Genomic DNA, 22,500 nt, shown 5'->3' on the forward strand with positions numbered 1-22,500 from the left:
ATTTATTTTCATCTTGTACTCCTTACCCAAGACTTCATCCATACCATTCAGCAACTTCTCGAAATCTTCTGCACTCTCAGATAAAATAACAATATCATCGGCAAATCTCAAGGTTTTGATTTCCTCTCCTTGGATTGTGATTCCCTTTCCGAATTTCTCTTTGATTTCCTTTACTGCCTGTTCTATGTAAACATTGAAAAAGAGAGGGGACAAACTGCAGCCTTGCCTCACTACTTTCTGGATTGCTGCTTCTTTTTCAAAGCCCTCCATTCTTATCACTGCAGACTGATTTTTATCCAGATTGTAGATGATTCTTTGTTCTCGACATCTGATCCCAATCACCTTCAGAATCATAAATAGCTTGGTCCAATCAACATTATCGAATGCGTTTTCTAGATCTACGAATGCCATGTACATGGGCTTGTCCTTCTTGATTCGATCCTCTAAGATCAGACGTAAAGTCAGGAATGCTTCACGTGTTCCTACATTTCTTCTGAAGCCAAACTGATCTTCTCCCAACTCAGCTTCAACTTGTTTTTCCATTCTTCTGTAAATAATACGTGTTAAAATTTTGCAGGCATGAGATACTAAACTAATGGTGCGGTAGTTTTCACACCTGTCAGCACCGTCTTTCTTGGGAATAGGTATAACAACATTCTTCTGAAAATCGGATGGGACTTCTCCTGTCTCATACATCTTGCACACTAAATGAAATAACCTTGCCATGCTGGTTTTTCCTAAGGCAGTCAGTAATTCAGAGGGAATGTCATCAATTCCACGTGCCTTGTTCCTATTGAGGTCACTCACAGCTCTGTCAAACTCTGACCTCAAAATTGGGTCTCCCATTTCATCAGCATCAACAGCCTCTTCTTGTTCCAGAACCAAATTATCTACATCTTTACCTTGATACAACTGTTGGATATGCTCCTGCCATCTTTCTGCTTTGTCGTCTTTCCCTAGAAGTGGCTTTCCATCTGAGCTCTTAATATTCATACACCTAGATTTCCTTTCTCCAAAGGTTTTCTTGATTTTTCTACATGCAGCATCTACCTTTCCCAGGACCATACAGCCTTCGACATCCTTGCACTTCTCCTTCAGCCATTCTTCCTTAGCTACCTTGCACTTTCTATCCACTTCATTCTTTAATCGCCTGTATTCTTACCCTCTTCATTTCTAACATTCTTTTATTTTTGTCGTTCATCAATCGGGTCTAGTATCTCCTGAGTTATCCACTGATTCTTAGTTGATATTTTCTTCCTTCCTAACATTTCATCAGCAGCCCTACTGACTTCATTTTTCATGACTCTCCACTCATACTCTATAGTGTTTCCTTCAGCCTTTTCATTTAGTCCTTGTGCAACATGTTCCTTGAAACAATCCCTCACACTCTTTTCTTTCAACTTGTCTAGATCCCATCTTTTTGCATTCTTTCCTTTCTTCAATTTCTTCAACTTCAGATGGCATTTCATGACCAACAAGTTGTGGTCAGAGTCCACGTCTGCTCCTGGGAAAGTTTTGCAATCCAACACCTGGTTTCTGAATCTCTGCCTAATCATAATGAAGTCTTTTTGATACCTTCCAGTGTCTCCAGGTCTCGTCCACCTATACAGCCGTCGTTTGTGGTGTTTGAACCAAGTATTGGCAAGGACTAAATTATGATCAGTGCGGAATTCAAGCTGCCGACTTCCTCTTTCGTTCCTTTGTCCCAGTCCAAATTCTCCTACTGTACTACCTTCTCTTCCTTGGCCTACCACCGCATTCCAGTCTCCCATCACAATTAGATTCTCGTCACCTTTTACATATTGTATTAAATCTTCTATCTCCTCATATATTCTTTCAATTTCTTCATCCGCTGAACTAGTAGGCATGTAGACCTGCACTATTGTGGTGGGCATTGGTTTGGTGTCTATCTTGACGACAATAATTATTTCACTATGCTGGTCGTAGTAGCTTACCCGCTGCCCTATTTTCTTATTCATTATTAAACCAACTCCTGCATTTCCCCTGTTTGATTTCGTGTTGATAATTTGGTAGTCGCCTGACCAAAAATCCTGTTCTTCCTGCCAACGTACTTCACTTATATCAACTACATCTAACTTTAGCCTATCCATCTCCCTTTTCAGATTCTCTAACCTACCACAACGATTCAAACTTCTAACATTCCACGCTCTGACTCGCAGAATGTCAGTATCCATCTTCCTGATGATCGCCTCCTCTCGTGTAGTCCCCATCCAGAGATCCGAATGGGGGACTAGTTTACCTCCGGAATATTTTACCCGGGAGGAAGCCATCATCAGTACATCATTCATACAGAGAGAGCTGCATGTCCTCGGGAGTTAGTTACAGCTGTAGTTTCCCGTTGCTTTCAGCCGTATAGCAGTATCAACACAGCTAAGCCATGTTGAGTATTATTACAAGGCCGTATCAGTCAATCATCTAGACTGCCGCCCTTGCAACTACCGAAAGGCTGCTACCCCCCTTTCGATGAACCATTCGTTAGTCTGGTCTCTCAACAGATATCCATCCGATATGGTTGCATCTGCGGCTCAGCTATCTACATCATTAGGACAAGCAAGCCTCCCCACTGCGGCAAGGTCACATGGTTCACAGAGGAGGGTGGATTTCATAAGATAATAAAAGTAATCGTTCCTCGGTACTGTACTAAGACATTATCTGAAAATCCCTAAAGTATAAACATTCACCAACAGATTGAGTTTCATTCACCCCAGAAACTGTTTGTAAACCACATTTGTGTTATTGGCTTTTGGGGCTAAGATGACCATGCAACATAGAATTGTACATATGAGAAACAGTCTTCTCACAAATCGAAGAAAAATGTTTATTTTTAAAGGAGATTCCAAATATCTATCTCCACTTTGCAACATTTTCAGTTTTTGAGATAGGCTATAAGAATCCCCATAAAGAGAATTTAACCCCTTTATCAGTCCTTCCCATTTTCCGAAAACAAAAAGAAATATATGTTCCTTTACTTTTAAAGGAGATTCCAAACACTAACTTTCGCGTCTGTAACATGACCAGTTTGTGAGATATTAGCATCATCATTAAAAATTATTCACTACTTTTTTCACTTCTTTTCACCCCCCGTTAAGTGCCTTTTCCGAAAACAAAAAGTATGTGTTCCTGTATTCAATTCCTTTTCACCCTCTCCCCCTCCTCCCCCAGTTTACTTTCCCACTAAAATGTGTGTTTCTTTATTTTGAAGGAGATTCCAAATACCAAGTTTCATGGCTGTAACATGTTAAGTTTTGAAATATACTGTAGATGTACCGGTACTCATTTTCAAAATTCACCCACTTTTTCAATTCTTTTCAACCCCTTAAGTGGACTTTCCGAAAGAAAAAAAAAATGTTTCTTTATTTTTAAAGGAGATTCAAAGTACCAACTTTCACGTCTGTAACATCTTCAGTTTCTGAGATATAAGTATCCTCTTAAACAGAATTCAACTCCTTCTTTACTTATTTTCAAACCCCCCCCCACCAAGTCGATTTTCCGAAAACAAAAAAGTACGTGTTTATTTTTAAAGGAGAATCCAAATACCAAGTTTAACGTCTGTCACATCTTTATCTTTTAGAGATATAAGTATCCTCATACAAATAATTCAACGAATATTTCAATTCATTCCCCCCCCCCCCCCCCGTAAGTGGATTTCTGAAAACAAAAGAAGACGTGTTTCTTTATTTTTAAAGGAGATTCCAAATACCAATTTTCACGTCTGTAACATCTTTTTTTGGGATATAACTATCCTCACAATAAGAATTCAACTCCTTTTTCACCCCACCCCCGTTACGTTGATTCCCCTCCAAAATGCGTGTTTCTTTATTTTTAAAGGAGATTCCAAACACCAATTTTCATGTCTGTAATCGTCAGGTTTTGAGATATAAGTATCCACATAAAAAGAATACAAATTTTTTCACTTCCTTTCACCCTTCCTCCTTAAGTGAATTTTCCAAGAACACAAAATACGTATTTATTTATAAATGAGCTTCTAAATACCAATTATCACGACTGTAACATCTTCAGTTTCCGTGATATGTGTCCTGATAAAAGGAATTCAATTCCTTTTCACCCTCTGCCCCCCCCCCCCCCCTCCCAAGTTTATTTTCCCCCTAAAATGTGCGTTTCTTTATTTTGAAGAAGATTCCAAATACCAATTTTCATGTCTGTATTAACTTCAGTTTTCATATGATATAAGTATCCTCACACAAATAATTCAATAAATTTTTCAATTCTTTCACCCCCCTTTATTGGATTTTCCAAAATCAAAGGAATATGTGTTACTTTACTTTTAAAGGAGATTCCAAACACCAATTTTCATGTCTGCAACATCTATAGTTTATGATATATAAGTAGACTAATACAAATCATTTAACTAATTTTCAATTTTTTCACCCCCGCCTAAGTAGATATTCCGAAAACAAAAAAATATGCATTTCTTTATGAGATTCCAATCACCAGTTTTTACGTCTGTAACATCTTCAGTTTTTGAGACATTACTATCCTAATACAAAGAGTTCAACCCACTTTTCAGTTCTTTCTACCCGCCCCTCCCCAAGCGGTTTTTCCAAAAACAAAAAATACGTATTACTAATTTTTGAAAGGGATTAAAATACCAATTTTCACTTCTGTGAAATGTTATGCTTTTGAGATATACTGTAGGTAGGCTCATCCGAAAAATTCACCCCCTTTTTTGGTCTTGTTGTGGATTTTCAAAAAAAAATTATATATGTCTCTTTACTTTTACAGGAGATTCCAAGTACCAGTTTTCAAGTCTGTAACATGTTAAGTGTCTGAAATATATTTTAGGCCTAGATTTTTTAAATTCCACTCTGTTTGTCACTTCCGTTCACCCCCTATTCATTGGATTTTTCAAAAACAAAAAATATGTGAATATTTATTTTTAAAGGAGTACCAAATACCAATTTTCATGTCTGTAACATCTTCACTTTTTGAGATATAACTATCCTCATAAAAGGTATTCAACCAGTTTTCCCCCTTTTTTCACCCCCCTAAATGGGATTTTGCAAAAACAAAAAAAATCACGTGTTTCCGTTATTTTAAAGGAGATTCCAAATACTAAGTTTTACGTCTGTAAACTTTTAAGTTTCAGAGATATAGATATCCTCATTTTAAAATTTCACCCCCCTTTTCACCTCCTTAGCAACAAAAAAATACATGCTTCTTTATTTTTAAACGAGATTCTAAATACCAATTTTTACATCTGTAAACTTTTAAAGTTTTGAGATATAGATACACTCATTTTAAAAATTCACCCCCCTTTTCACCCCCTTAGCGACGGAATATCCAAAAATCCTCCCTTAGTGAGCACCTACATTGTAATATAAATGTATCCTCAAAATTTTATTTCTTTATGCCCAGTAGTTTTGGCTCAGCGATGATGAGTCAGTCAGTCAGTCAGTCAGTCAGTCAGTCAGTCAGTCAGTCAGTCAGTCAGTCAGTCAGGACAAGTTATTTTATATATATAGATTTGCCATTTGTTGAAGGAAAAAATACAAATACAAATTTTGTAAGAAACTCATCACTAGACCTCAAAATTTTAAGCATGAAGCCACATTTTGGGCACCTAAAATAGGTCCATAAAAGTTTGAACTAGGCATTATTTTTATTTTTAGACATGAAAAAGTGACATTTCTGGCACCTAACATAGGTTGAAAAATGATTAAATTAAGCACTATCTTTCCAATTATGTAGGAAAGTAAGTATTTTTTCTATAAACACCACATATTATTTGTTCCTGAAGATGGTTTTTGCATGGTTTCCCATTTTTACACAAGGCTAATGCTGGGGCTGTATATAAAATAACGCCATGGTCACTTCCTTCCCAATCCTAGCCCTTTCCTGTCCTTCCATCACCAAAAACCTTAAATGTGTTAGTGCAAAAAAAATTGTATTCGTAATTAGCAGCACAGTGTATTACCAAGATTTTCTCCAAATTTTCTTCTGGTATTCGTAATTAGCAGCACAGTGTATTACCAAAATTTTCTCCAAATTTTCTTGTCTGTTGAAATCATTTTAAAGGATGAAAAGGACCTTTTCACTACAATGATGTTCCAGAAGCAAACTTAGAGATTATTATATTTTTTATGCCCAATTCCTCTGGAATTTCTTCACCTTCCCCCACCAAAATATTTGCTAAACTACCCATTACAGTATATTTGGAATTTTTTCCCACTGCAGTTGACTTTGTCTCAAACTTCCCCCTTAACAGCACTAATTTTCACCTCAACATCCAGCACCACTGATCACTACTGTTAGAATTAAAATTATGCCTTGACATAGATAAGATCTCGCTTCAGTCTTAGACTTTTCAAGAGTTCCTTCGCAAATAAAACACAAGTAGGAAGTTCCTTTACCATAGCAGCAATGGCATCCAAGTGTTTTGCATAATACAGAGCTCTCTCTACCCAGGTGTCCCAGCAGGTTAGTATAGGCTGAGGAGGAACAGGAGTTTCTGGATGTTTTCCTTGAAGCACGACGAATAGAATACCTAGTGTGATCACTCCGCTCTCTTAACACTGTTGTTGATGGCCCCGCCGGAGTGTGGTGCTCCAGTCACAACGAACTAGCTGCAATAGCACGTGCGCCAAATTGTCAACGTTGGTAATACTGTACGTGTGTGAAGTCATGCTAACAATTTTAACACTAATTGAGGGAATTTGTTTGTTTTGATATTTTCCGAAAGTCTGTACTGATATCTGTGCAGTGCTTTGTGTGTTCAATCAACTAGTTTTCTATTATATCGAGAAAATGTCGTACTGTTTCATTCCTGGTTGTAAATTGGGTTACGAAAGGAAGCCTAATGGTAAATGATTTTTTATACCGCCAAAAGAAAATAATCTGTTTGCGAAGTGGATGAGAGTTTTTCTGCAGAAAGATAAGCAATTGTCAGCCAAGAGCAGAATATGTGACCTGCATTTTTCAGCAGATTTAATTAACTTAAAGAGGTGAACTGTTTCATTGTGAACGCTAAAAACGTTGAACTTCCTCATGTGAGGTGGAAATTAAAACAAGCAGCGGTGCCTCATATTTTTCCAAATTTACCAAAATACCTATCCACTGAGGTAAAATCATGAAAGGCACCCAGGAGGAAAAGGAATGAAGACAGTATCAAGAGGATAAGGAACAAGAATCACGATGTGAGTGAAGCAGTGATGGTAACAGTGAGAGGTAAAGTTCAAGATCAGCCTAGTTGTAGTCAGATTCATGGCCAGTCTAGCTCTCTTACTGATGCCCAAAAGCCAATAGTGTCTCTCAAAAGGTGACTAAAGTATGCAACTCATAATTTAATGGGAGTTAAATTTCTCTTTCCTCAGTCAAAGCTAGGATTAATTCCCTACAGGGGCAGCTTAAGTACACGGATTGTTTTATGTGCTCTGTTTAAAATTTTTTGTGTGTGTTGTATTTGGTTATTTGTGTATCGTACAACCTCCAATAAAACAGCTAACCATGTAGTGTTGGTGATAGGCTCAACTAGCACCATTCTGCGGGAGCGTGCTTGAACTCGTTGGTGAGTGATCTCACTAGGTATTCACACGTGAAGTATGCAATGTGGGATGGATCTTTGCGGAGATCACCGAATTGACTTGCAGGAATTCATTCTTTATGGTTTCTAAAATCCAGTGAAAGGCAAGGTCTAAAAAGGTGACATGTATCAGGCTAGGGTGGAATCATATAAGAGGTAGCATCTGTAGAGAAAAGAAAAACCTTACTCTCTTCAACACCAAAAGAAAATAACAACTGTCAATTTTTGCTCACAATAAATGGAACAGACTGGCAATTGATTTTATGGAGATCCTTGGTTGCTAGAAGATGTGGAGGGGAAGGTATATCTATATATTTAAAACAATAGGCTAATTTTTGTAACTGCGAGTTTGAGAGAACGGCTGAACCGATTGAGATCATAAAGCATTCTGATGAAAGCTCTTGACCTGTAGATTTGCAGTGTGTCATTAAAAGTATAAAAATTTCCAGCCATATATTTTTAAATTATTAAAGAAGAATGTAGCATTTTGATTGGCAAACGTCCGGCTCCATGGCTAAATGATTAGCATGCTGGCCTTTGGTCACAGGAGTCCCGGGTTCGATTCCCGGCAGGGCCGGGAATTTTAACCATCATTGGTTAATTTCGCGGGCATGGGGGCTGGGTGTATGTGTTGTCTTCACCATCATTTCATCCTCATCACGACGCACAGGTCACCTACGGGCATCAAATTGAAAGACCTGCACCTGGCGAGCCGAACTTGTCCTCGGACACTCCCGGCACTAGAAGCCATACGCCATTTCATTTTTCATTGGCAAATGTGCTTGCCAGTACCTCAAGGCCACCTGAAATGTGAGAGCACTGAGCAGATGGCACAATAGGGGAGGTATAAGGGGATAGGCACACAAGCACAATCAGACATCTTGCTGGTCAGCTGTACTTTGTGGACAGGAATAGCCATTGGTTTGCTGCCCAGCGGTTGTACCTTGCACACGGCATTCAAAATTCCTCTAAATTTAAATGCGTGTTCGGTGTCTGGATTAATATTAAATTCCACAGCTGCTGACAATATGATTAGCACGGCTCATATGGGATAAAGCCCCAATGACAAAAAGTCATTTATTAATGTATTCTTGTTCTTGGGGGAGATTTCATAAAGGTTTTGCCTGTTTTGCCACATGCTTATCGCCAAACAGTTATTTAGTTATAATTGTGTTAAATACTCTCCTCTTTAACCCTTCTTCTAAACAGGCCACTTACATAAAATTATGCAGGTAAAACCACAAAAAATGGAAGTTGCTGATTTTTTGCAAGAAATCAGTAATTTATTTATTTATGTGTCTTTTTGAAAGTATACAGGCAGTAAGCCCAATACAGTACCTTCTTAACTCTTTTCGGTCTAACTGCGAGCATAGCTCGCAGCGGCCGAAATTATGTTCAGGACGCGCTGCGGGCATAGCTCGTAGTAAGGTTTGACAATTCGCTAAAAATCGAGTACGAGCTATGCACGCATTCTGGTGGTTACATCGTATTTCTTCATGTATTAGTTACGAGAGTATTTAAACAGATGGCAGTATTATATGTCAAAGTCAGAGAATTTACGATATTTTTGAACTGCATGCATCAGTAGATGTTGTCACTCAGTGAGCTCTAAGACATGGTTTCTCGCGGCGAACATGTGCTTGACGAAAGTGATATTTTCGATATTTTATGATATATTATAAGTTTATGTGCGAATGAACATATTATTGACATATGAATTCGAAACAACTTCTTGCATTTCATTATGATTGGTGATCGTTTTACGGCCTAGCGCATGTTCCTGCGTATTTCATATTTGCGTGAATACGTAAGATTGTCTACATATTCGTAAAGTTGTCTGCTTAGAAGACTTATTTTCTCCTTCTCAGAAGTATTTTGTGGTAAATGGAACAATAATTTTACATTTGAGTAAGTTTTAACAAAATTTATCAATTAAAATAAAATTTCGTAAGAGCTCGCATTTTCGTTATTGTAATTATTACTATTATTATTATTATTGAAAAATTATTGTTTTTATATCGTACTCATTATTGTTGTTGTTTTGTAATTGCAATGCACATTTTATAATAGCAAAATAGGGTAAATATAACTGTATTTCAGAAAAATGTACTTGCTTAGTTATCCGTCAGACTTTTCTTCCATTCGAAACATGGTATAATATATAAACAATTTTAAAATCTCAAGTGATAGTTGACATGATACAAAGAGCGCTTTTGAAAATTAGATTCTCAAACAAGCACAAAGAAAAAAGAATCATGCCAATATCTACTACAGGTACAGAGATATAATGTTTTAAAGATCCTTAAAATTGTCCAGTCCAGAACGTTTGTTAGGGATATTAAGGCCCAGACTGGAATGGGTTAATACAACAGTACTTATAATGCATACATGTAAGTAAAGATAAATACATAATAATAATGCTGAAGATAATAAAGACAAGGAAAAAGAATGAATGGAAAACACATATACAGAGAAAATGACAATCCAGAGTACAACAATGATTATTTCTACACTATAAAAATACAGGAATTGAAACAAGGATATAATAAAGTAGTAAGTGACTATATTAATAAATTAAAGAGCACCTATTATATAGAAAAGGAGTCTGAATTTATAAATTAGAAACACAGGCCTTTAAATGTGAATTAATAACAGTGTGTGATTCTGAAAATAAATCTATTCCTGCAGCAAATGTGTTGTAAAATCGTAGCATTTTAATAAATGGCAAGTTCAAGTGATGAGATGTTCTTGATCTTGAAACTTGAAATACTGTGTTCATGCGAGCTCCAGCTCGTGGAACATGAAAGGAGATAAAATTGAGCAGTCCTATGGAATTAAATTTATTTCTTACAATTTTGTATAACGTTTTTAGAGAAATAATGATTCTTCTGTTGCGCAACGACGTGAGGTTAAAGTTACTTCTTAAATACCGTGCTGATGTATCAAAAGGGCAAAATGTCTTATTTGTTTTATAATACAGATACCGCAAAAACTTGTTTTCAACAACTTCAATAGTATGTATTTGTTCGTTAGAACACGTATCCCAAATTACAGATGCATATTCTAATTTACTCCTAACAAGGCTAGTAAATAATAACAATCGATGATTGAATAAACAATTTAGAACTCCTTTATAAACCCAAGCATACGGTTGGCCTCGTTCGTTATTTTTGTAATATGGGCGTTGAATGTTAATTTTTCATCAAATATTACTCCTAAGTCTCTTATTGCCGAAACTGTTTCTAGTTTGGTATCTTTTATATAGCATGACGCACTCGTACCTTTCTTTTTCCTGGTAAAAGTTACTGATTTACATTTCTTTACATTAAGAGACATATGATTCATATCGCACCATTGTACAACACGATCAATGTCCTGCTGTAGCTCATCCTCATCCTTCTTGTAATGAATAACTTTAAATAGTTTTACATCGTCAGCAAACAGCAAACAACTGGCATGACGAAGATTATTCGGCAAGTCGTTAATCAAAATTAAAAATAGAAGGGGACCCAAATTAGATCCTTGTGGAACACCAGAGTAACTAATGAAGTTGTCTGAGATTTCGCCTTTAAAAGACACAAACTGACGTCGATGTTTCAGGTAAGTACATAACATTCGAAGTAGTGGTTTTGAGAACCCAAACTGGTGCATTTTTTGGACAAGAATTTTATGATCTACCTTGTCGAATACTTTTTCGAAGTCTGTATAGACAACATCCGTTCTTCCGTTGTTATCCAATACATCATACAGTGTCTGAGTAAATCCTACAAGATTTGTAATAACAGATCAATTAGGCAAAAATCCATGCTGAAATTCTGAAATACCTGCCTTAATGTGATTATAGATCTTAAAATATAGTATATGTTCATATATTTTTGCAAAGGCATCAATAATGGAAACAGGGCGGTAGTTAGATATATTTTCATGAACGCCTGCCTTCGGAACTAGTTTAATTTTTGATATTTTCCACCTTTCGGGGAAGCAAGACCTTTTTAATGAAAGGTTGAAAATGAAGGTTAGCTGTGGAACCAGTATTTCAGCACATCCTTTAATTATATACGGTGGGATGTTATCTGGACCGCTTGCCTTTTTAGGTTTTAGTTTTCCATTAATGACTCTTTTTACCTCCTCTTCTGATATAGAAGTAATATTGAGCACATCCATAGTTGGTAATACAGGAATCTCATCCAAGTCCATGTTATCGATATTATAATTAAAGTCCGGGATGGTATACACCAATGAGAAATATTGCGCAAATCCTTGTGCAATATTTCCAGTTTCATACCTGTTGTCATTATAGAAATAGGCATTATCACCTATTCGCGTTTCTCTTTTACTACTAGTAAACGTCCAGAAATTATTAATATTGTGTTTTATTCCATTTTCTAAGTTGTGAATATATATTTTATATGCAATGTTTATTTTAGATTTTAGTTCACTTCTAAGCTGCCTAAATCGATCGTCATAATATTTTGAAAACTTTCTCTTCCTAGCACATTTCTTTTTTCGCTTCAGAATTTGGATAATATCATGTGTAAACCATACGGGATATTTGGATTTTTGAATGAGATTCCTCTTGGGAATGCATACATCAAAACATTTGTAGAGTGAGGTGTAAAAGAAATCTACTGCAAGGTCAACGTTCTCAAAGGAATACAACGGGTTCCAGTCAAAGTCACGCACTTCACAGTAAAGTTTCATAAAATCTGCATTTTTGAAGTCGTAATATTCACGGCATATGTTCTTAAAAATGGGAAGTTTCCTGGTTGGTAACGATAATAAAGAGAGTGTGGGATGATGCAAATCTTCTGGTACCAGTACGAATTCTTCATGTTTTATATTAATTGGTATGTTGGCCAAAACCAAGTCTAGTGTTCTAGAGTTAAAATTGAGAACATTGTTATATGATTTCAATCCTAAATACGACATGAAATTTGTTAGACTACGACTGGCCATTGATCCTTCAGTAAAATTATAATTTACATCATTAATTTCAGCTAAATTAAAATCACCCATAATGATGCAATCGGACATTATAAGGTGATCAATGTTTTCAACATAGTTAATGTAATCCTGATATACAGAGTAGCCGGAAGAGGGAGTTATATAGACAACATTTATAAATAACTTTCGCTTGTTACCAAGAATTTGAAGAGTAAGAGATTCACATTGTTGACTATTGTAAACAGAGGATAGCTTTACACGGTATCCCTTTTTAATAGCTATTAATACTCCACCTCCACGTGACTTTCCTGTTAGTGATGTGTCCCTATCATTTCTAAATACCACATATCGATCATCGAATAATTCACTATCAAATACATCATTCGTCAAGAACGTTTCAGTTAACACTAGTACATCAAATGAACAGCAAAGGAGATTTTGAAGAAATAACTCACACTTGGTTCGAAGTCCTCTAACGTTTTGGTAGTAAATTGACAAATTGTTCACAGACATTTAAAAGGCAATAAAAATGTTAAATAAAATGTAGAAGTTAACAAATGACTGATCAGTGGAAAATATTCAAACAGTAAGGGTAGTAAAGGAAACCAAAACGCATTACAGTTTACTTGAATCTTCGACACTACGAAGGACATGAACAGGACTACCGTCTTCTTTCCTGATCATTATTTTTCCGCTGTTATTAACCCATAGATATTTATAATCTTTGTCGTGCTGCAGCTGTTTTGCCTTAGCAAACAGAATTCTCCTCCCTGGGGATAAGGACTGATTAATATACACAGGATTAGCAACTGTAAAGCCCAAGTGAGAAGTGGATAAGTTTCTTTTGATTTTTTCGCCTCTCAAGGAGCTGTTCCTTATGACATCTACGAACGAACTTCACAAAAATGCCTGCAGTTGGACAATTGTTGACCTTTTTTAATCTATGGCAAGCATCAATCATGTCCTCTTTAAGCTCAACATCTAAGACCCCAGCGACATTTATGACGGTCTGAACAATGTTTTCACTGGGAACCTCGAGAAAACCATATATTTCAAGAGTATTTACCCTAGAATATTGTTCACTGTTATCACATCAGATCGAAAGGTCATTTACTGTTTTTTGGAGCCGCTGATTTTCGGATAACAGATTGTCAATTATCGTTTGCTGTCTTGCTATTATTGCTTGCTGATTATCAAGAAGTTTCTGATGCTCATCTAATCTCTCATGGCAGACATTAATTGCATTACCTAGCTGTCTTTCAATGTCAGTAGTTGATTTCCTTAGAGCTGTCATATCCTCCTTTAGAGTAACCATAAGTTCATAGATGTCACCAACAGATGGCATCTCAGCTACTGACATTTCATCACTCACAGTGCTCGATCTATTTTTACTATGACGAGCTTTGCACCTCCATTTATGATCACTGGATGAGAGTAACTTCAAGTCTCTGTCTTGGAGATTTACACATTTAGAATGAAACCATTTACTGCAATTAGAACACTGTATTTTAGCAGTGGTATCCTGCCTGGATACAGATTTTCCACACTCCAAACAGGTGCTCATCGCAAGCATAGGCAAGGTCGATATCTCAAACAAACAGTGAAGAACGTACTCCGGTGTTTTGAATTCGTTGGGTTTGCAACACTGACCGCCTAATGTTTACATACAATATCCTTTATATAGAATACAAATTAAACCAGTATTACGCCTATCTACCAGCGAAACTTAGTGTTATTACTGTTCGTTGAAACTTACTACATCGGTAGACATGCCTCCAAGTTAGGAAACCAGCATAATCAGCCAAAATAACACATTTACACTGGAGCACTATTCACACATGTCTTCACTCAACCGCCATCACTCATCAGTTATGGCGACGACTACCCCTCTGTAGATGGTGATGGATGAAATGTTATTGAACTACCAGCCAGAATTTCGGCACATAATGATATCGTGATTGAAATTTACAGCAAACGTTCACTTCTGGGAAAGATGTCATTATTTTTGCGAAAGCTGCCGTTTTTAATTATTTTTTTTTTACAACTGGCTTTACGTCGCACTGGCACAGATAGCTCTTATGGCAATGATGGGATCGAAAAAGGCTAGGAGAGGGAAGGAAGTGGCCATGGCCTTAAATAAGGTACAGCCCCAGCATTTGTCTGGTGTGGAAATGGGAAACGATGGAAAACCATCTTCAGGGCTGCCGATAGTGGGATTTGAACCCACTATCTCCCGGATGTAAGCTCACAGCTGTGAGCCCCTAACCACATGGCCAACTTGCCTGTTTTCTTAAATTAATTTGAAGGTCATTGGACTTATACCCGGTAGTTCAAAACCCTAGACTAGCATCAACGTATTAATATGGAAGATGAAAGCTAGCTACTTCAATTTTCTACATAATTCTTGAATTTTTTGGAATGCATGATTTACCTCCATGTATTCTAAAAATTGGAGCCGTAGTTATACTCATTAGAAATTGGAACGTTTCCCAACAGCTCCTAAATGGAACCAGATTAGGACATAATTCTAAAAAAGCATGTACGAAAATTATTTAGAGTTGGAAATAATAAGTGGAAATGAAGCTGAAGAGAGAGCTCTAATCTCTTGAACTGCCTTAACAACATCCAATAAAACACTTCCATTTTCGTATAGGCAATGAATTTTTGTTAGGCCTGTATTGATGGATATGATTTATTTTCTTAATGAAAGTTTTATGACCATCTAATCAATACACTATTTTTTTTACTAGGACTAGTTTCGGCCGATGTAAATGGCCATCTTCAACTATTCACAGCAAGGCAGTTTGAGGAAGAACATGTGTTTGAGTCATCAGTCCATAGACTGGTTTGATGCAGCCCTCCATGCCACCCTTTCCTGTGCTAATATTTTCATTTCTACGTAACTACTGCATCCTACATCTGCTCTAATCTGCTTGTCATGTTCATACCTTGGTCTACCACTACCGTTCTTACCACCTACACTTCCTTCAAAAACCAAATGAATAAGTCCTGGGTGTCTTAAGATCTGTCCTCTCATTCTATCTCTTCTTCTCGCAAAATTTAGCCAAATCGATCTCCTCTTGCCAATATGATTCAGCATCTCTTCATTTGTGATTCGATCTATCCATCTCATCTTCAGCATTCTTCTGTAACACCACATTTCAAAAGCTTCTATTCTCTTTCTTTCTGAGCTAGTTATCGTCCATGTTTCACTTCCATACAATGCCACGCTCCACACGAACGTCTTCAAAAACATCTTTCTAATTCCTATGTCAATATTTGAAGTGAGCAAATTTCTTTTCTTAAGAAAGCTCTTCCTTGCTTGTGCTAATCTGCATTTTATGCCCTCTTTACTTCTGCCATCATTAGTTCTTTTACTACCCAAGTAACAATATTCATCTACTTCCTTTAAGACTTCATTTCCTAATTTAATATTTCCTGCATCACCTGCCTTCATTCAAATGCACTCCATTACTTTTGTTTTGGACTTATTTATTTTTATCCTGTACTCCTTACCCAAGACTTCGTCCAAACCATTCAGCAGCTTCTCGAGATCTTCTGCACTCTCAGATAAAATAACAATATCATTGGCAAATCTCAAGGTTTTGATTTCCTCTCCTTGGATTGTGATTCCCTTTCCAAATTCCTCTTTGATTTCCTTTACTGCCTGTTCTATGTAAACATTGAAAAGGAGGGGGGACAAACTGCAGCCTTGCCTCACTCCTATCTGGATAGCTGCTTCTTTTTCAAAGCCCCCCATTCTTATCACTGCAGACTGATTTTTATACAGATTGTAGATAATTCTTCGTTCTCGGTATCTGATCCCAATCACCTTCAGCACCTTAAGTAGCTTGGTTCAATCAACATTATCGAATGCCTTTTCTAGATCTACGAATGCCATGTACGTGGGCTTGTCCTTCTTGATTCGATCCTCTACGATCAGATGTAAAGTCAGGATTGCTTCACATGTTCCTACATTTCTTCTGAAGCCAAATTGATCTTCTCCCAACTCAACTTCAACTTGTTTTTTCATTCTTCTGTAAATAATACGTGTTAAAATTTTGCAGGCATGAGATACTAAACTAATGGTATGATAGTTTTCATACCTGTCAGCACCGGATTTCGTGGGAATTGGTATAACAACATTCTGCCAAAAATCGGATGGGACATCTCCTGTCTCATACATCTTACACACTAAATGGAAAAACCTTGCCTTGCTGGTTTCTCCTAAGGCAGTCAGTATTTCAGAGGGAATGTCATCAATTCCAGGTGCCTTGTTCCTATTTAGGTCGCTCACAGCCCTGTCAAACTCTGACCTCAAAATTGGGTCTCCCATTTCATCAGCATCAACAGCCTCTTCTTGTTTCAGAACCAAATTATCTATATCTTCACCTTGATACAACTGCTGGATATGTTCCTGCCATCTTTCTGCTTTGTCATCTTTCCCTAGAAGTGGCTTTCCATCTGAGCTCTTAATATTCATACACCTAGATTTCCTCTCTCCAAAGTTTCCTTGATTTTCCTGTATGCAGCATCTACCTTTTCTAGGACCATACAACCTTCGACATCCTTGCACTTCTCCTTCAGCCAGTCTTCCTTACCTACCTTGCACTTTCTATCCACTTCATTCTTTAATCGCTTGTATTCTTTTCTGCCCTCTTCATTTCTAGCATTCTTGTATTTTCGTCGTTTATCAATCAGGACTAGTATCTCCTGAGTTATCTACTGATTCTTAGGTGATCTTTTCTTCCTTCCTAACATTTCTTCAGCAGCCCTGCTGAGTTCATTTTTCATGACTATCCATCCTTCCTCTATTGTGTTTCCTTCAGCCTTTTCATTTAGTCCTTTTGCAACATGTACCTTGAAACAATCCCTCACACTCTTTTCTTTTAACTTGTCTAGATCCCATCTTTTTGCATTCTTTCCTTTCTTCAATTTCTTCAGCTTCAGATAGCATTTCATGACCAACAAGTTGTGGTCAGAGTCTACATCTGCTCCTGGGAAAGTTTTGCAATCCAACACCTGGTTTCTGAATCTCTGCCTAATCATAATGAAGTCTATTTGATACCTTCCAGTGTCTCCAGGTCTCGTCCACGTATAACGCCGTCGTTTGTTGAGTCTGAACCAAGTATTGGCAAGGACTAAATTATGATCAGTGCAGAATTCAACCAGCCGACTTCCTCTTTCATTCCTTTGTCCCAATCTGAATTCTCCTACTGCATTACCTTCTCTTAGGTCAATGCAACATAAAGAAAACTGTAAAAAAAGTAAAGTACGATAGAATGTTGTATATAAGGAAATCCTTCAATAAATATTTACCCCATTGACCATCATATCTTGAAGGGTTTCTGCTAGTTATGATTGCATTCTTCATCAACTAATGCTATTTTAATATATCTGTTGTGAGACTCTTGTTTTTTCACTGACACCTACCTCAATGCACGAAATTCCTTATGACCTCCCTAAGAGGGTACTCAATATGGAAATTTGTTTTCCAGAGTGTGGATTCAGTTGGAATGGGGTTTTGGCAATACTTTTCCATAAATTTATGGAAGAACTGAGTTTGCAGCATGAAGATGAAAAAATTCCAAAAGAAGCAAGCATGCAAAATGTAACAAAATTTAAGTTTGCTCCAATGACATTAGTGTCAACGAAAAGGTTATTTCCAAACCAAACCCCATGGCGCAACGGCCCCGAAGGGCCTTGGCCTACCAAGTGACCGCTGCTCATCCGGAAGGTCCACACATTATGAGGTGTCATGTAGTCAGTACGATGAATCCTCTCGGCCGTTATTCTTGGCTTTCCTGACTGGGGCCGCCATCTCACCATCAGATAGCTCCTCAACTGTAATCACGCAGGCTGAGTGGACCTCGAATCAGCCCTCAGATCCAGGTAAAAAATCCCTCACCTGGCCAAGAATCGAACCTGGGGCCTCCCCCGGTAAGAGGCAGCCTCGCTACCCCTACACTGCGGGGCTGGCAAAAAAGTTATTTACAGCCTTTAAAATGATTTTAACAAACAAAAGACACAGTTTATTGGTAGAAAATTTGCAGAAAACCTCAGTAATATACTGGGCTGCAATCAGTGCTGTGCCAAGTTCTATAATGTAATAACTAGTTGTTGCTGAATTTGCAGAAATGTGAGTCAATATGGTTTATTAATGCTACAACACTATTTTATAGGTACATGTTTTGCTTGAATTTCAAGCATCCTCAGCCTATATAATAATCTCAAGGTTAAGACCTGTCATATTTAATTTGCTTAGAAATTTGTGCTTAATTATAATTCTAAAATTAAATAATAAAACATATAAACATAGGAATTTATGAACACATTAATAGTTTAACAATATAAATGACTATACTAAAATTGGAATAACCGTCAATTCTAAAGACATTGACGTCCAAAACACAGCATCTTCAAATGTTGAAAATTTGGCTAAAAATACTTGAATATACTATTGTTTTTGAGTTGATCTGGGAGTTGGTATCTTTTTCTGTGTAAACACTGATATAATTTAAACCATTGATGAAGTCCAAAGAACATATCCACACTTTAAACTAAATAACACATCAAGAATGTTGTGGTTGATGGCGAACTATTTTGTCGTTTCTACAACAGCCAATGTTTTTGAGTTGATCTGGGAGTTGGTATCCTTTTCTGTGTAGACGAGCAACTTGATTGATATTCATGTTTGTTCAATAGTAATATGGATCAAGACTTATGTAGCTTTAAGGGGAACATTCGTACTTTGAATAGGTTTTCCTCATTATCGATGTAGTGATCTATTGTTCTGCTGTAGAAACGACAAAATAGTTCGTCATCAACCACAACATTTTTGATGTGTTATTTAGTTTAAAGTGTAGATATGTTATTTCAGACTTCATCAATAGTTTAAATTAAGACTATAAATTGTGTCATATCAGTGTTTATATCATTATTGGTTATATATGTTGCGTATGTCTTCCAATTGGAGTGTGGCAGAAGATGACCCAATATATATGGGGTCGAAACTAGTCCCAGTATACAAACTAATAGTATTGAACAGGTGGAATCTTTCTACCCTTTGATAGTGATACATTTCTCTGTCAGATGTGAAGTCTACTTCATCTGAAGTTTTAAGCAAAGGGCAGAAGGAAATATTACAATTTTATTCTTAAAACTCCAAACTGGAACTGATAGTTCACAAAATGTTTTATAATTAACCAATAAGTTTGGGTTTCGTTTCATTCTGGTTTGATGAAGTATCAAAGTTGTAGAGAAGTCTTCAATTCAAAAAATTATACTTGATTTGTCTTTTTATCAGTAGCATGCAGTTGATCAATTTACCACCCCTCACCATCAGAAATGAGAAAAATTTAGAGAAAAAAAGGATTTTTTTGGAAGAAGGTAAAGCCACATAGTTAATTCAAAAACCAACTGAATGTTATGAAATTTAATGTGTTCAAGTGGGGTATTCTATATCTTGAGGGAAGTGTAGGCAGTAAGAATTGTAGGGGTAGGATAGACCAAAACATGACTATGACAAACAGTTTAGAGTAGATGTAGAAATTACGAAGAAATGAAAAGGTTAGCACAAGATACGATGGCATGGAGAGCTACATCAAATGAGTTCATGGACTGTTGACCCAAATGACAAACAGAACAAAGTAAACAATCTTTGTGAGAACTGTAAAAACAACAGAATTCATAAAACCTAAGGTACATAGGGAAGGTATTTACATAAGCAACGTTACCACAAAATAGTTGCCTCTGTTGATCAGTGGTAGACTGTTGGCCTCCGGATCCCAGGATAATGGGTTCAAACCCGGCGCAGATAGTCGGATTTTTTAAGGGTGGAAAAAAGTCCATTGGACTCTCCATGTCGTACGATGTCGGCATGTAAAAGATCTCTGGTGACACATTTGGTGCTTACCTGACAAAATTAATTAAATCTCAGCCACAGACGCCCATCTAGTGGGTCTAGAGTAAAACAGAACGCCGAAATTGACGAGCAGACAGCCAGATGGCGTCAAATTGAAATGTGTGCACATGGTAGCTGAGGCCATATATTATAATTACCTCAAAAGACACCAATTTTCTTTCAAAAATAGCCAATGAAGCAAAAACTAAAACATTCTAATATATCCAACTATGAAACAAAATAAGTGTGGCCAGATGTTGTTCCACAGCATATTGATTCTACAGGCAGTTTCCTCTCTACCTCAGTGAATTAACCTGATGACAGCACACCCAGTGAAGACTACTGGCATTAGTGTTTCACAGAGGGTGATGTCACTCACTATCAACCTATTGAGCGCTGATGGTTGAAAGACTGTCCAAATGCTGCTTACCTCTTGTTGTGCACTTAAAGTGGGCAAATGCCTCAAGCTCACTGAGGTATTGTCTACAGTGATAATTGTTGCTTAATCTCCCATGCATAATTCTCGCTGTACACACATTAGCCAGTATTTTGATACCTTAATTTGATTTAGAAGAAGTTACATCTATTCCTGTGGCTAATTTGTAGGTTAGGGACAGCACATTTTCAGTATAAAACAACCCTTTGCTTTTTGTGAGGACGAATAAACCAAACAACACTTACCTCCTTGTGAGGAAGTGTGTACCATTTTTCACAATACCTTGGGTGGTCCCTTGCCTTTTTAGTTTTAATGAAGACATTTCCATTGGGTAGGATATCTAATTTATGTAGGCACTTAAAATTCTCACTCCCCAAATCTCTAGTATGATCAATGTATGTATTTTGGCAAGATATCATTATTCTAAAAGAGTTCATGTGTTGAAATAAAGTCTCCCACTGCATCTTAGAAAGTACAATCCTTCACATTTTTTAAAATGTAAGAATAAAGTTTGCAAAAACAGAGTGTGTGTGTATGGTCACCCACCTTGAGCAAAATCCATACCAACCAAATGTTATCAAATTTAATATGTTCAGGTAGGGTATCCTACTTACAAGTATAGTACGCAAACCTTTTCTTAATACCTGAGCTCCCTAGTGCTGAATCGGAATTTGGTATCAAGAAAAGGTTCGCGTACTTTAAAAGTCACTACATTTTATTCACTCATATGATAACCATGACTTGTACTTACCTTGGCAATTACTGCTGGGCTCATATGATGAGGGCATTACAAAAGCCATCTGAGCCGACGTTGAGATGTTCATGATAGCATCACTGGGTCTTTCCAATGCAGCAAGCACTGAACATGGTAGATCTCCAAGAGCAACTCCTAGTTTAGACAAGATAAAATATAACATTTGAGGAAATATACATGTGTAACTGGTATACAATATTTTCTAAGATTTAGTAGACCATTAATGAATCAGAAACAAAGGAAGGACTGGGGAAGGACATTTATTAAAAAATTTATATAAGATGGACAGATGGACTCTCCGGTTATAGAAAAATGAAACTGTGAGGAAGGGTTTGAATTTCATTATTAAAGTGTCAAACATTTGGTAGATAATAAAAGGTGTAGGAAAATTATAAACAGAATATGAGAGCAGAAAGGGGGCACGAAACAGACAAGATGAAATCCTACTGAAGTGATTAGACCAATTTCTTTGAAGCCAAGCCTGATAGCTAGATAGGTGTCTCTGCATCCAGTGATGACAGCCATTCTACTACAAAACTGTACTTCCAGAGAATACAGAATGTTAAATATAAATGAAAATAAATGAAATATTGGATTTTCACAACCACACTAACAAGTAAAACTGCCATGTTTCACCATGATGTCAACAGTGAACTGGTTTGCTGTAGTTCAATACAATTCAGTCAAGTCAGCTCAATTTGGTACAGTGTGGCAACTACATGAGCAGTGCTCTGACTACTATAACCTATATGTAAGGCATATGACCGTATAGTCTGATGATCCCTTGTTTACAGCTTAATGACTGTTCAATGTTGTAGCTATTTATTAGCGAAAAGGAACATTCTTAACAAGTAAAGATTATAATTACTATATTGCAGAAATTAACAAATAAACTTCTATGC

General features: G+C 36.9%; 1 protein-coding gene across 1 annotated transcript in view; it reads right to left on the reverse strand.

The window, feature by feature from the left end:
* The window catches only part of LOC136863295 (sedoheptulokinase), a 165,775-nt gene that overhangs the window by 57,463 nt on the left and 85,812 nt on the right, over positions 1–22,500 (reverse strand). The window contains exon 5 of the mRNA XM_067139680.2: positions 21,596–21,733. Coding sequence (XP_066995781.2) covers positions 21,596–21,733 — 138 coding nt within the window. The remainder of the gene's footprint in view (positions 1–21,595; positions 21,734–22,500) is intronic.

This window comes from Anabrus simplex, chromosome 2, assembly GCF_040414725.1.
Source record: "Anabrus simplex isolate iqAnaSimp1 chromosome 2, ASM4041472v1, whole genome shotgun sequence".
Lineage (NCBI taxonomy): Eukaryota > Metazoa > Arthropoda > Insecta > Orthoptera > Tettigoniidae > Anabrus > Anabrus simplex.